At 38.3% G+C, this 16296-nt stretch overlaps 1 protein-coding gene and 1 long non-coding RNA gene across 3 annotated transcripts in view; both read left to right on the forward strand.

Moving 5' to 3' along the window:
- The window catches only part of LOC143678960 (uncharacterized), a 72992-nt gene extending 67364 nt beyond the window's left edge, over positions 1–5628 (forward strand). For both annotated transcript variants that reach the window (XR_013173500.1, XR_013173501.1), the window contains exon 3: positions 5487–5628. This is a non-coding gene — a long non-coding RNA (uncharacterized LOC143678960). The remainder of the gene's footprint in view (positions 1–5486) is intronic.
- Positions 5629–11109: 5481 nt separating this feature from the next.
- Positions 11110–16296, forward strand: part of CRB1 (crumbs cell polarity complex component 1) — a 201976-nt gene continuing 196789 nt past the window's right edge. The window contains exons 1-2 of the mRNA XM_077156790.1: positions 11110–11185; positions 11307–11495. Coding sequence (XP_077012905.1) covers positions 11110–11185; positions 11307–11495 — 265 coding nt within the window. The remainder of the gene's footprint in view (positions 11186–11306; positions 11496–16296) is intronic.

Genomic DNA, 16296 nt, shown 5'->3' on the forward strand with positions numbered 1-16296 from the left:
AACCAAGCGACCTGTGTTGTGGGAGCTTCCCTCCTAATATATTTTCATTTGCTTTTGCCAGGTGGTCCAGAGTATATTACAGTCTTAGGACCAGTTTTTATGTTCCTTTTCTGATTATGTGTGTGTTGGGGGAGGGGAGGGATCTCGATCATATAGAGAGAGTAAATAAGATAGTTGCAAAGTCCTGGGTTTTGATTTCTTGGAGGTAGGGTGTGCCTTGCAGTCATTTCTAAATCATTACCCTCCTCCTCCTCTACTCCGTCATAGTAGGAAAATTATTTGCTGGGTCTCAATTTATTTACATTTGCCATCTTGCTACAAATAAAAGTCAATTATCCATTCATTAAAGTAAAAATACTTTTACAAAATTACACCCTAACACAGGAAATTATGTTTCTTGTGCCTGACTTCCTGACACTAAATGTAAATTCATTTTGAGTTATAATGGATTCCAATCAAGAGAAAATCCTTCTTTAAATAGATACCTTTCAAAATAAGAGATGAAATTAAAATACACTGTAAAAATTAATCATTTTTAATTTTTCGTATATGATAATCCCACAGGCTATTCAAAATTGGCAACTTCAGCAATTCTGCATTTAGTAGGTTCTAAATAAAAGTGTAAGTCCAAGATTTGGAATGATGTAACATTTTCTTAACCCTTAATTAGTGGTATTTTAATACCCATGCAAGATAATGAATTCCTTAAAACATGTATCCTTTAAAATCCCATTTGAATGAGGATATGAATAATGGGAAATAATTGAAAGATGAGAAAGAGTAGGCATGTATGTCTTTCTCCCACCCTGAGAAAGGGTTTCACTTTCCACACCATTGTAGGATAATAAAGATAAGACACTTTGCAAGAAGTTTATTCTAGGTCTTAATTACATTGGGGAATTTAATATTTCAATTATTCCTTAATTTTCTAATATTATTTGGTTTTATGTTTTTTTTCCAAATTGATGATCTTGGCTATTTTACAATTTTTACACTTAAAATTGCCTCAAATTACATGGCAAAATTCCGTTAAGTTGATTTTTACATCAATTCAATCATGAAAAATTCATGACATTGTTGTGTATTAGTTCACACTACTATTTTTCTATAATAAAATTAGCCAGAGATTTTTTTAATTTTAAACTTTTTAAAATTGTGAAATATAACATATGTATAAAAAAGCAATAAATTTCCAAGTACATTTTAACAAGTAGTTATAGAACAGATTTTAAAGTTTGGCATGGGTTACAGTTCCATGATCTTCCATTTTTTTAGTTACTCCAAGATACTGGAAACCAACAGAAATATCAATATAATGATTCAGCAGTCATACTCAATAATGAAATCCTATCTTCTCTGTTATACTCCTTTTCTTTAAATAACATATATACATAAAAGCAAGAAATTTCAAAGTAAATCGCAACAATTAGTGGTAGAACAGATTTCAGAGTTTGGTTTGGGTTACAGAACAACAATTTTTGGTTTTTATTTCTAGCTGGTCTAAGGTACTGGAGGTTAAAAGAAATAAAAATATAATAATTCAGCAATCATACTCATTTGTTAAACCCTGTATAACTCCACCATCACCTCTGCTCTTTCTCCCACTCTCTAGGAGTACCTGGGCTATTCCCATATTAACCTTTTCACATTGAAAGGGGCTGTCCATAATATGGATAGAGGGATGGAACTAGTTGATATTCTGGAAAGGCTGGCCTCTTGGCATTTCAGAACTTATCTGATCCAGGGATGCATCAGGAGGTTGTAGGTTTTGGAGAGTTACCCTAGTACAGAGAACCTCTCTAGAATCTTGTATAATGCCCTAGGTATTCTTCAGGATTGGCAGGAATGGTCTTGGTTGGATTCGGCAAGTTATGATAGGTAGCAATGTCTAACTGAAGCTTGCGTAAGAGTGACCTCCAGTGTAGCCCCTCAACTCTATCAGAACTCTCTCAGCCACCGACATCCCCTTTTGATCAGGATGGCACTGTTGATCCGGTGGTACCAGGGCCAGGCTCATCCCTGTGGGTCATCTCCCACACTGCCAGGGAGACTATCATCCCTGGATATCATGTCCCATGCAGGGGAAAAAGCAATGGTTTCATTTGCAGAGCTGGGCCTAGAGAGAGAAAGGCCACATCTGAGCAACAAAAGACGTCCTCTGGAGGTGACTCTTAGGCATCCCTGTAGGTGAGTTAAGCTTCTCTGCCACACACACAAGCTTCATAAGGGAAGGTCTCAAGATCAAGGACTTGGCCAATTGGCTTGGGTGTCCCCAATGTTTGACATAGCATCTGGGGGTTCCCTGGTGGTAAAGTTTAACAGTTCCATAATTTTTCTTCCATCCCTCAAGGGACTCTGCCAACACTTTTGATTATCTGCTTAATATACTCTGGGATGTGTCCAGGCATTACACCAAGCTACACAGGATTAAAGTCTCTCATTGCTATTCTGGGCCCCCTGTGTTTGGATTGTTTAAATGAACTATCCAGATAAGTTGAGTTAGACTGTGTACCACAGAAAACCTAGACTCAGGACACAATAAAACTTTCTTCCTTTGGTCTCAAAGAGCAGACAAAGTTCCAAAATACAGGCAATATCTTCCTTACCCCTCAGAGATTTTATAACTGTATGAAGAGACCTCACATATTTCTCTCTTCTGTCCCGAGTCCTTAGTTGGCAAATGTAGTGCTAAGTAGAGTATACTCCCAGACAAGTTCATGCATTTATACGTTTGAAAGTGCACACACACACACACACACACACACACACACACATTATGCATTGTTGTAAGTTTCATTATGTTTCACTGTTTCCTCTCCTATCTATCTTCTCTATGATAGAGGTCTCTGTTTAGGTCAAGACCTACATTATTTTATCTGAACATATGGGAAGGGAGTAATTTCTTCTCAAGTGGTAGTATGAGTGACATACTTTGAATTCTTACAAAGCCACAAACATCTTTCCATCTAGCAGCAAGGTGTAGAATTCTTGATCTTACCCCTGTTTGCAGTGGGCTGTAGATGCTATTCTGTTGTTTCTAGCTTTAAATCAGTCTAAGACCTGAGTATGGGTGATGCTGGATGGTATCGACAGAGCACTGAAAGTGGGAGTTTAGAGGGAAAAAGCTGAAAATCAAAGCAATAAGTTAAGCCAAGGAGCCGTGATCAGAAGCAATGTGGGGATGGCCAAAGAGTGCCTTGGGATATCCAGGCGCTTAGGGCAGTTGAACCTGGAGAATTCATGTGAGACCACAGGGAGGGTGCTTGTTATAGGACAGAGATGGCTGGGGAGGCAAACTTGAGGCAAAACGTGGAGTCACACATGCTTTACAATCTTACTGCGTTGAGTGCCTCATTGCTAATTTTCGCTAATAAAGAAATGGCTCAATTTTAAGCCTTCATATCTGTAACACTCCACATTTAAGAGCTGATATGTATTTGTGCAGCTTTATTTCAGTCACCCTCTCTTCTTCCACCCACCTTATTAAGATTTGTTAATGGAGATATTTTCCTGACAATACAAGGTTGTGAATTAGATTTTCTTTTAAGTGTGACATATGGCTGAAGATCTAATTTTATTTCTGCCTGAGTCCTGCTCTACTTAGAATGATCCTTATAAAGTATTATGCCTTCACAAAGACAAAAGGCAGACTTACTTGAAGCCTGGCATTACACAGCTACAAGAGGGTTACTCTGGTTTCGGCTTCTGGCTCAAAGAAAGACAGCATCTAAACTCCCCTGAAAGATTTTTGTTTTTCTCTTCAGACAAGGTAAAATTTATTCTTTCGTTTATATGCTTTTATTAGCAGAAAAAGTATATAAAAAGTATATAAAAGTATGAGTGCCAGACTGGGGAATCTAAATTCTAGAACTGGCTAAACTACAAAATACATGTGCTTAATCTTTCTTGGCCCGTTTTTCCACATGCAAAATGGAAGTATAAATAATGTCCACAGCTATTGTAACAAGAGAAGGAGCCTCTATCAGCAGATTGCTGAGGTTGAAACCTGTTCTCCACCACTTATCAGATATTTGACTTGAAAAATTATCTCTCCAAGCCTCAGTTTCCATATCCATTAAAGGAGAATAATAGTATTTACATCCTACTATTTTTATAAAAGGTAAAGGATTAAGAACAGTGTCAAACTTTCATTTCTACTTGAACAATCCAATTAGATCACTGAATTTCTTTCATTCTCTTTTTCTTTCAAAACTGCCTCACTGACATATTCTGAAGTAAATCATGGCTCCACTCAAGAAAAGAGTAAAAAATTGTAGAAACAAATCAAAATAGTTTAATATTGAGACCTACTTATCCTTCATCTGGAATTGGAAACCCAGGCTTCCGGGAGCTGATTGATCCCAGTATCTGAGTCTCCCTATCAGTTGACTTTCCATCTTTGTTCTCTATACCTAGTAGGTGAATTTGGTTTTAGTAACTTGATCTTCCCAGTACCTGGATTTTCTAATCCTGACTCTAGTCTCCCTCTGATTGGGCCACTGAGTTCTGTTGCTTGATTCTTATATGCAAACACTCAGGCCACCTGAAACTTCACCAATTACTTGCCATGATCTCAACATCATCGTCCGTTTGGACCTTGTCCTAAGTCTTGATATTTAAACTGTATTTCTCCCTTCAGATAATTTCATGTGATCCTACTTATCTCTTTTTAGACTAAGAAAATACTGGTTGTATGCTTACACAGGCATGAGATTGCTTTGGGAGCTCTGTAGATTTGGTGATCATTGAGTATGTCGGGAAAAAGAGAAGAAGGAATCAAGGATGATACTGAGGATTTTGGTTTGGTCAGTTTTGCGGCCAATAATTCCATCAACTTTCTAGATGAAAAATGAAGCATGGGAAGCAAAGGAGTATTGGGTGGGGAGTAGGATCTGAGCAGTACAGTTCACATAATTACAAGCTGAATTAGAATTGAGATATCAAATACAGTGCTAGGCTCATAAACTTCAAGCTGAAGAAAGAGAAATGTGCTGGAGCTTCAGATTTGGGCTACATCAATCTATAAATAACAAGGAAGACATAATGATTGAGGATAGCCTAGAGGGAGAAGAGAAGAGAGGAGAGAAAGCAATCATTTTAAGTGACTGAGAGAAATGAATACACAAAGGAGACTGATCCGCTTATAGTGAGTAGGAGGAAAGTCAGAAAAGTGTGGAGTTAGGAAATACTTGAAAGAGAAACTTTCAAGAGGGAGAGAACAAAGATTTAAAATACTGAGAATTCAAGAAAAAAATGACTCCAATAGAATTACTGGTAACGTTGGCCTGAGGTTCATGGGGTGTTGGGGGAAGTAGTCAGAAGGCAATTTGCTGGGTAGCAAGGAGAAGCTGAGTAAGACTAGAGCAGGCTTTTGAGAAGTCTGTCTATGAAGAGTGGAGATAAATACTGCAGTAGCTTGAGAGAAAATGACAGGAGAGAAAGAGGATTATGTTTATTTTCTTTCTTTGTCTTTGTTTTGTTTTTAGAAACGATTTGAGCATGCTTATATACTTATAGACAATTTGAGATAGTGAAAAGAGAAGCAAGACCTGAAACGGGGAGAAGATAATCTAAGTTTTAGAACTGATGAAATTTTAATCTTGGGCAAGAAAAGGAAACCTGGTAATAGGAAGGAAACTGAAATAGGTGAGTATGAATGTAAATAAATTTGTATACTTGGCCCTGGAAAATTGAAGAAGTTATCTCTCACAGATTCTAATCTCAGCAAAATAGGATTTAGGCACTTGCTCAAAATTAAGTAAAAACTACGCAATATAATGACACAAGAAGAAGTTACAATACATAATATGAGAGCAAAGAGCAGTAGGCAGAGACTAAAATTGTGAGCTACCTGTGAGGAGGGAATTGACAGAAGGAAAAACAGAAAATCCAGAATGAAGTCTGCAAGAGAAGAGTACACCTGTCACCAGCCAAGATAAATGAGCATACGACAGGATCTCACAACAGAATGGGGGCAAATATTAACTTGAGGGGCACAAGAGCCTCTTTGGCTCATCTTGAACTAAAATATTCTTGTTGTTAGAAACTACATCAGATTAAAATCAGAAGAACTGGACAGATTAGGTAGGAGGCATCAGGAGGAGTAAGAGAGTAGGTTAAGGTCTTCTTAACAGTTAAAGATAAATCTCCAAGGCAAATCTAAATCTCATACATTTCCTAAATTTCTCATCTTCAATGAAACTGCATCAAATACAAGCATTTTCTATGTCAATAAGTTGGTTTCTGTATCTTACTTTTCCATTATTAATCAGTTATTTGTTAAAATGAATCTCAGGTCCAAATTGTTAGACAAATCTACTCCTAATGAAGAGAAGACTTGGTTTTTTATTTTATTTTTTTTATGGTTCCCTTCATTTTTACTCTAAAGTCAAACAGCTATTGGTACTAGCAGTAGAATATAAAATAACAATTAATAGTTCCATATTTTATTTGTATACTGCTTTCTGCATTGTTTAAGAGTAACTATTACCTAGCTTTATTCTTCCCAGCACCTCTACGAAGTGGCAAGTTGAGTAGCTGTTATCACCCCAAATCCAAATATGGTGAAATTCAGACCCTGAGAAAATATGTGACATGTCCTTACTGAGTCATATATTTATTTGGTGACAGAATCAAAATTAAAATCCAGATCTTTTGACTCCTGCTATCCTTGGATAAAATCTAAATAAGCTATGTCAATTAAATGTCAGAAACGGAGTAATTTTATTTACCTGACAGTTCTCTGCAATCTTCGCCAATATGTCAATATTTCTTAAGCAACCAAGTAGGATATAATTTTTTTTAATTAAAATCGTCACATCAGTGCTATAAGAAATGTACATGGTGTCCTCCATTGTGGTGGTTTAAAATTGTATATACTATGGCAAAACATGTTCTTAAATTTAATCCATTGCTCTGAGTGTGAGCTCATTGTAAATAGGAACTTTTGATGATGTTACTTCAATTAAGAAGGTGTGGCCCTCTTCAGATCAGTATAGGTCATAATCCTATTACAGAAGCCCCTTATAAGCAGAATGAATTTAGACAAGAAAGAGAGAGAAAAAGCCACAGGAAATAAGAAGCTGAAACCAACTGAACCCAGAAGAGAAGGGAAGGACCAGAAGATGTTACCATATGCCTTGCCATGTGACAGAGGTGCCAAGGATCATTGGCAGCCAACCTCAGAATGCTGGTCTTTGGGAAGAAAGCAACACTTAGATGATGCCTGAATTGGACTTTCTTTTAGACTCAATGGTGTAAACCAATAAATTTCCATTGTTTAAGCCAACTCATTTCATGATAGTTTGTGCAGCCTAGGAAACTAAAACATCCATGGATACCCCCTTTCTTTGCAGGATTCTTTGTTTTCAAAGGTTGAAATCATACTGTATAATTTTTTTTCTGCTTGAATTCACTAATGTTCCAATAGAAGATTGGTGATGACAAATGAAAAAGAGATTATTGTAGAAGCAAAAGGATTTCCTGCCAGTTGAGTCTAGTTAAGGTTGAAATTAATTTCTACTGACACTTATATGTTTCCTGGTTTTACTTCTGAGAAGTTGTGCACTGAAGGGCAAAAGAGATGAGGATATTGCCAAGGGAGTAGTTGGAATGATGAAACATGGCATCTAAACTGAATAAAGAAAGACGTGGTTCACGGTGAGAAAAGTAGAAAGTCAGTGTTTAGAGACTTTAGTTCCTGTGAGTCTGGAGGATGATAACTGAGTAAGAGAGCAATAGTAATAGGAGGCTTTGGTCAGAAATTTGGATACTTGAATATAATTGAAGAGTTTGCAGCTCTGACTTCAGAAGCTGGCCTTGGAAGTGAATGGCTCAGAGGAGATCTTGGTAAAAGTCGCTGGAGTTTAAGAGACCAAGGAATTGAAGGCATAGAATAATATATGGGCATTTGAAGTAGCCTGGTTGATGATGGAACTTGGGATAGAAATAAAAATAGTTAAGCCATCATTAAGTAAATGAGGGCAGGGGCATGAAGCAATGAAGTGGATTCTAGCATTGCTTATCCAGAACAGGGCTTAGAATTTTATACCAAAGTGGAGGAGAAATGGTCTGGAATTGGCATTAACAAGCAAAAAGAGCACTTGTCCAGCCTTCTGACTCTGAAAAATGTGGGAGAATTTAGAGCCATTAGCTGAGAGGACTGATAAATTCCCATTGTTTAAGCCAACCCACAGTCATAGGATACATAGTTTAAGATAACCCACAGTCATAGGATGCATAGTCCCATTTCCATAGGGAAAAATTGGAAAGACTATCTCCAGGGTTCAGCCAGGTCCCAGGAGGAAGGAGGACATAGTGAAGAAGTTGACTTGTTAAGTAACAGCAAATACAAGTTACTTAAAAATGTAAGTGGACTGGTGCTGCATTATCATGATAATTTATGTATAACCAGAATAATGTGGATTTTGCACAAAGACCTAAACCCATTTCTAACTGCTTTCCTTTTTGGGGGGGCTGGGGTGGGGTGTATGGTCCAGGAATCAAATTCAGGTCTCCTGCATAAAAGGCGAGCATTCTACCACTGAACCAGCCATGTAACCAAAGCTCTCCTTTTTTCCCTATGGTCTCCTTTTGAGAGAATAGAAAGCATGGCTTTGGACTTCCCATGTATACTCTGCCTTTCTAACTGCTTATTTTTATAGAAGCATTACAAGAGAATATCATAGAAAAGCGCTGTTCAAAAATAACATTTAATACAAGACATGGTGTTTTGGAAACATAAAAAGGCAGAATACTCTAACATTCATTCAAAAAACCTTCATCATACTTTCACTAAATATAAAAACATGCATTGATAGGTGATAATTCTATTGGTGGTTCAGTAAATCTAGATAATTCTAGATCATTATGAATACTAGATGAGGCAATATTTCTAAAATTCTAAGAAAGCCTTCAAATATTGAACTGTCTAATTAAAATAATAAGTCCAATGAATTTGATATTTGCTTTTCTAATGGTCATATTTTAAATATATTGTTGATTTTGAACAAGATTATATCATGATTAAACGCATGGGAGAGACTGATCTGTGAATGAGAGTGGGACTTGGTAAAAAAACCAACTGGATTTAGTCAGTAAAGGTGAATTTATGTCTTGATTCTGCCATACTTTCACTTAACTTCTGTGATTCTCATTTCACCATCTATGAATCAGCAGATGAGCAATTTGATGGTTACTCATTCTATCTCACATTCTATCTATGTGTCTTTCTTTATTGCAGAAGGTGAGAGGCTAAAATCTGCCTTTTCCAGCTTCCTTGCTGATAGAGTTCTGCAAGTATATTAGGTTCCACCAATTAAAAGCACTTGGCGGGTGTTGGCCCAGTGTTCGGAGGGGGTGAAGCTGAGAAAAAGGTGGTCTCCCCAATGGCCCTCAAGGTTGCACTTCTCACCCCAACCTTTGGAGAGAGCTGGACTGCTGCATAAGCCCTTGGAAAGGGTGGGACTGCAGCTTTCTAAAGCCACAAGGATATATAACTCTCTGATTTTGAAATCTAATGGAGTTTGCCCTGTTGGTTTTAGGAACTGTTTTAGACTTTTGAGCCTTGTGTTCCTTCCAATTTCTCCCTATGGAAATGGGACTATGTATCCTATGTCTGTCCCTCCTTTGTATGTTGGCAGCAAATAATTTGTTCTGAGTTTTACAGGTCCAGAGACAGAGGAGAGTTTTGCCTTAGGACAGACCATGCCTTTAGCTGACTTTGATGAAATTTTGTATTGTTTCTGATTTTGTACTATATTTGTAAATTTGAAATGGTTTAAGGCTTTGTGATATTGTGATGGAATGACTGTATTTTGCGTTTGGAAACAACATGTCTTTTTGGGGTCCAAAGAGTGGAATGTGCCGGTTTGAAATTATTGTGTACCCCAGAAGAGCCATGTTCTTTAATCCTTACTTAATATTGCTGGGTGGGATCTTTTTTTTTAATGTTTCCATAGAGATGTGGCCCACCCAATTGTGAGTTGTAACTTTTGATTAGATGGTTTCCATGGAGATGTGTCTCCACCCATTCAAGGTGGGGTTACTTACTGGAGCCCTTTAAGAAGGAATCATTTTGGAAAAAAAGCTTCAGTACAGTCAGAGCCCACACAACCAGAGACCTTTGGAGATGCAGGAGGGAAGTCTTCCCCTCCAGGGAAGTCTTATGAAATGAAAAGAGAAAGCTAACAGGTGTCAATGTGTGCCTTCCCAGCTAACAGAGGTGTTCTAGACCCATCAGCCTTTTTTGAGTCAAAGTATCTTTTCCTGGACGCCTTAATTTGGACATTTTCATGGCCTTAGAACTGTAAATTTGCAACTTAACGAATTCCCTTTTTTAGATGTCAAAAAAAAAAAAGCACTTGGAAAGCAGAAACAAAGTGGAGACCATCTGCCACTTTGGGCTGTGTTCTTCAGGTTTGCATAGTCCAAAGATATGAAGATTTTAACAACAGTATTTTAGCTACCAGGGTGTCTAGAGGTAACTGAGGCAAAGACAAGGACGCCCTCCACATTCCAATGTCCATTCACCAACTTCATGGCTGTCTAGAGACCATGATGATGGTGGCAGTGACAGCAAGCAGTCCTAACCCTTGAATCTGAGCTACAGCCCAGTGTTTTACACTCAGTAATTCGAGGGGCATTCTCAGGGGTAGTTCTGTATTGCTCTGACAGTCGTTCTTGGAGGACCATTTAGAGACCACTATTTCACTCTGTCCAACGACAGTCCTCTAGTTCTCTTCATTAAATCCATTTCTACCCATAATACTTAAAAACTGTTTCTTTTGGGTCCTCCCCTGAACTCTGATACAGTATCTAAGTTTGCTCTAAGGTTTTCTTAGTATATTTTCTTCACAGGGCCCCTTTTCTCATGTGGTTTCTAACACAATTTCTATCTATTATGTTAATTTTCTCAAATGATTTCCTCCACGTTTCTTGCAATGTGGAGACTATTTATAATGCAATTTTAACACAATCCCGTAATTATCCCTGTTGGTTTTGAGTGCATGGGAGCCAAGTGTGCAAACACGTTTGTTAATGAATCAACAGCCTTTAATTTAAAGAGAGAAGACAGCTGTTTGCTGTTATTAAAAACAGAGTGCCCCGAGCATGGGCTCTCGGTCGTCGTGCAGCCTCCAGGGTACTCCGGTGCAAATGACTGCTGGCTCAGCGCCCCCTCACCCTGGTGATCGTGCACCGGCGAGGCAGGCGGAGGTTTCCGTCTGCCCACAGAGCGCGCGTGACAACCATCCCCTCCAGTGCCTCCACTACAGGCGCTGCTGACTATGCTCCGCGTCCACTGACAGCTCCTGAGGAACGGGACGTGGGGAAGCCATATGCCACCACCCTGGTCTCGCCAGCACTAACGCGGGTCACTTGTAAGCAAGCCCACCCTCCTGGTCATGGACACGAGGTTGGATCCCCAGAGATCTCGAAATCTCCCCAGGCCTCCAGTTGCGCGATCACTTGTGACCTGATGAGGAAGCAGCCTGGAGGTCCGCCCTGCAAAATCAACCCCTGGGCTCCCTCCTGAGGGCAACACCCCCCCCCCCCCCGCCCCCACCCCGCCCTGGTCACTGTCACCACCGGCCTCTCGAGGCGCTAGGCTCAAGGCACAAAGCTCTTCTCTTCCTCATCTTGCCCCATACACTATCCAGCCTGCAGTATGCAGAAGCTCTCGAATTCTTTTTCAATTTTTTTTTTTTTTTTTTTTTTTGCATGGGCAGACACCAGGAATGGAACCTCAGTCTCCAGCATGGCAGGCGAGAACTCTGTCTGCTGAGCCACCGGGGCCTGCCCACAGGTTCTATTTACACCACCCTTTCCCCAAGGGGAAGAAAACCACCAAGAAGAAAGTAGAGAGAACCCCATTCTTTACCATCAAGCCACTGGCCAGCTTTCTGAACCCCTGTAACCAGTCACCTTGCAGTTATGGAGGACAAACTTGAAGTAGCTTTATGAAAAGAGTAAATTAAAAAAATAGAGTATTTATGTGTTTGACATGAATTTCTAGTAATAATACAGTTAATTAAAATGTGTGGAGAATTTTAAATATAAGTAATGATCTGTTTTCTAAAATGATTCAATTTTACTTCAGGATAATGTCTGCACACACACATACACACAAAGAGAGAGAGAGGGAAAGAAAAGAGAAATAATTGCATGGATGACTGCTATAAAATAATTGCATGGATGTAAATTTCAGCCAAGGCCCCATTACAAATTATAGCTTGAATTAACTTTTATAGCACCTGAAGAACCATTGGATTTTTGCAATCAGCTCCGTAATGTCTTTTATAATCAATATTAAGTGCAGTTAAATACTTTACATTCTTCTTGAATTTAAAAACACTCAAACACCTCCAATCATTATGGCTATTTCCCCAAATTGCAAGGTTTATATGTTTTTAAATAATACAGTAACAAAGATCAACATAATGCAGGTGGTGAGTTCTTCATTTTGGAAACTGATATGTGGGATCTAATTGTTAAAAAGACACAACATGGAGTCAGCAGGACTCCTTCATTTTCAGGCTCTGGGAATATCTTTTTTTCCTGAATTACAGGATGTGCCAGTTTGAAAGGATTATGTACCCTAGAAAAGCCATGTTTTAATCCTGATCCATCTCGTGAAGGCAGCTATTTCTTTTAATCCCTATTCAACATTGCATGCTGGAAACTTGATTAGATTGTAAAAGGGAATTTTATAAAGCTTAACAGTAGCTAACTTTTCTTATGTAAAGAAGGATTTTATAGACTTCCGGAGAAGATGGCGGCTTAGTAAGACGCGCGGGTCTTAGTTCCTCCTCCAGAAAAGCAACTAAAGAAACAGAAACAATACGAAACAGCTCCCGGAGTCACGACAGAGACCAAAAAGACAGCGTACCCCATTCTGGAACAGCTGAACGGGCAGGGAGAATCTGCTGCGGTGAGATACCCAAGGGGTGCGCGTTTTCCCGGCCGGGGTGGTTGGCGACTGGGGTCCCCTCCACGCACATGGCTCCCCGGTCTGACTGGGAACGTTGGATAGTGGGGCCCTCCCGTCACGCTTGGTGTTTCGGGCCAGCTGGGCAATTAGAACCGGCACTCCCCCAAGCCGCGGTGGCCAGCGACCCCCGCCTCCACGCGCGGTTTCCCGGGCTGACTGCCGTGCAGACAGACGAGCGCCACAAGCGCCACCTACTGGGCAGGAAAAGAAAAACAGAGCCCAGAGATTTCACAGAAAAAGCTTTCAACCAGCTGGGTCCCACACCCAGGGAAATCTGATCAAATGCCCAGACACCAGCAGAAAATAATGGATGATGCTCGGAAAATTGAAGATATGGCCCAGTCAAAGGAACAAACCAATAGTTCAAATGACATACAGGAGCTGAGACAACTAATGCTGAATATACGAACAGAAATGGAAAAACTCTTCAAAAAGCAAATCAATGAATTGAGGGAGGACATGAAGAAGATATGGGCTGAACAAAAAGAAGAAATAGAAAATCTGAAAAAACAAATCACAGAACTTATGGGAGTGAAGGACAAAGAAGAAAAAATGGAAAAAACAATGGATACCTACAATGGTAGATCTAAAGAGACAGAAGCTACAATTAGTGAACTGGAGGATGGAACATCTGAATTCCAAAAAGAAACAGAAACTATAGGGAAAAGAATGGAAAAACTTGAGCAGGGGATCAGGGAACTGAATGACAATATGAAGCGCACAAATATACGTGTTGTGGGTGTCCCAGAAGGAGAAGAGAAGGGAAAAGGAGGAGAAAAACTAATGGAAGAAATTATCACTGAAAATTTCCCAACTCTTATGAAAGACCTAAATTTGCAGATCCAAGAAGTGCAGCGCACGCCAAAGAGAATAGACCCAAACAGGCGTTCTCCAAGACACTTACTAGTTAGAATGTCAGAGGTCAAAGAGAAAGAGAGGATCTTGAAAGCAGCAAGAGAAAAACAATCTGTCACATACAAGGGAAACCCAATAAGACTATGTGTAGATTTCTCAGCAGAAACCATGGAAGCTAGAAGACAGTGGGATGATATATTTAAATTACTAAAAGAGAAAAACTGCCAACCAAGACTCCTATATCCAGCAAAATTGTCCTTCAAAAATGAAGGAGAAATTAAAACATTTATAGACAAAAAGTCACTGAGAGAATTTGTGACCAAGAGACCAGCTCTGCAAGAAATACTAAAGGGAGCACTAGAGTCAGATACAAAAAGACAGAAGAGAGAGGTATGGAGTAAAGTGTAGAAAGAAGGAAAATCAGATATGATATATATAATACAAAAGCCAAAATGGTAGAGGAAAATATTATCCAAACAGTAATAACACTAAAAGTTAATGGGCTGAATTTCGGTTTTTTGTTTGTTTGTGTGTTTGTATCTTTTGTTTTTGTTTTTTTCTTTTTCCTTTATATATATATATATATTATTAGTATTATTATTTTAATTCTCTTCTCTATATTAACATTCTATATCTTTTTCTGCTGTTTTGCTAGTTCTTTTCCTAAATCGATGCAAATGTACTAAGAAATGATGATCATACATCTATGTGATGATACTAAGATTTACTGAGTGCATTTGTAGAATGGAATGATTTCTAAATGTTGTGTTAATTTCTTTTCTTTTTTTTGATTAATAAAAAAATTTAAAAAAAAAAGAAGGATTTTATAAAACTTAACAGTAGCTAACTTTTCTTATGTAAAGAAGGATTTTATAAAACTTAACAGTAGCTAACTTTTCTTATGTAAAGAAGGATTTTATAAAACTTAGCACTAGCTAACTTTTCTTTTTTTTTTAATTTTTTTATTAATCAAAAAAAAGAAAAGAAATTAACACAACATTTAGAAATCATTCCATTCTACACATGCACTCAGTAATTCTTAGTATCATCACACAGATGTATGATCATCATTTCTTAGTACATTTGCATCGATTTAGGAAAAGAACTAGCAAAACAGCAGAAAAAGATATAGAATGTTAATATAGAGAAGAGAATTAAAATAATAATACTAATTAAAAAAATATATATATAAAAAGGAAAAAGAAAAAAAACAAAAACAAAAGATACAAACACACAAACAAACAAACAAAAAACCATATTTCAGGTGCAGCTTCATTCAGTGTTCCAACCTAGTTACATTACACTTAGGTATTATTGTGCTGTCCATTTTCGAGTTTTTGTATCTAGTCCTGTTGCACAGTCTGTATCCCTTCAGCTCCAATTACCCATTATCTTACCCTGTTTCTAACTCCTGCTGGTCTCTGTTACCAATGATATATTCCAAGCTGATTCTCAAATGTCGGTTCACATCAGTGGGACCATACAGTATTTGTCCTTTAGTTTTTGGCTAGACTCACTCAGCATAATGTTCTCTAGGTCCATCCATGTTATTACATGCTTCATAAGTTTAGTCTGTCTTAAAGCTGCATAATATTCCATCGTAGGTATACGCCACAGTTTGTTTAGCCACTTGTCTGTTGATGGACATTTTGGCTGTTTCCATCTCTTTGCAATTGTAGATAATGCTGCTATAAACACTGGTGTGCAAATGTCCGTCTGTGTCTTTGCCCTTAAGTCCTTCGAGTAGATACCTAGCAGTGGTATTGCTGGGTCATAATCCATTCTGCCATTCTATGTCTTTTGATTGGGAAATTCAGTCCATTAACTTTTAGTGTTATTACTGTTTGGATAATATTTTCCTCTACCATTTTGGCTTTTGTATTATATATATCATATCTGATTTTCCTTCTTTCTACACTTTACTCCATACCTCTCTCTTCTGTCTTTTTGTATCTGACTCTAGTGCTCCCTTTAGTATTTCTTGCAGAGCTGGTCTCTTGGTCACAAATTCTCTCAGTGACTTTTTGTCTATAAATGTTTTAATTTCTCCTTCATTTTTGAAGGACAATTTTGCTGGATATAGGAGTCTTGGTTGGCAGTTTTTCTCTTTTAGTAATTTAAATATATCATCCCACTGTCTTCTAGCTTCCATGGTTTCTGCTGAGAAATCTACACATAGTCTTATTGGGTTTCCCTTGTATGTGACAGATTGTTTTTCTCTTGCTGCTTTCAAGATCCTCTCTTTCTCTTTGACCTCTGACATTCTAACTAGTAAATGTCTTGGAGAACGCCTATTTGGGTCTATTCTCTTTGGGGTGCGCTGCACTTCTTGGATCTGTATATTTAGGTCTTTCATAAGAGTTGGGAAATTTTCAGTGATAATTTCTTCCATTAGTTTTTCTCCTCCTTTTCCCTTCTCTTCTCCTTCTGGGACACCCACAACACGTATATTT

Source organism: Tamandua tetradactyla, chromosome 4 (genome assembly GCF_023851605.1).
Source record: "Tamandua tetradactyla isolate mTamTet1 chromosome 4, mTamTet1.pri, whole genome shotgun sequence".
Lineage (NCBI taxonomy): Eukaryota > Metazoa > Chordata > Mammalia > Pilosa > Myrmecophagidae > Tamandua > Tamandua tetradactyla.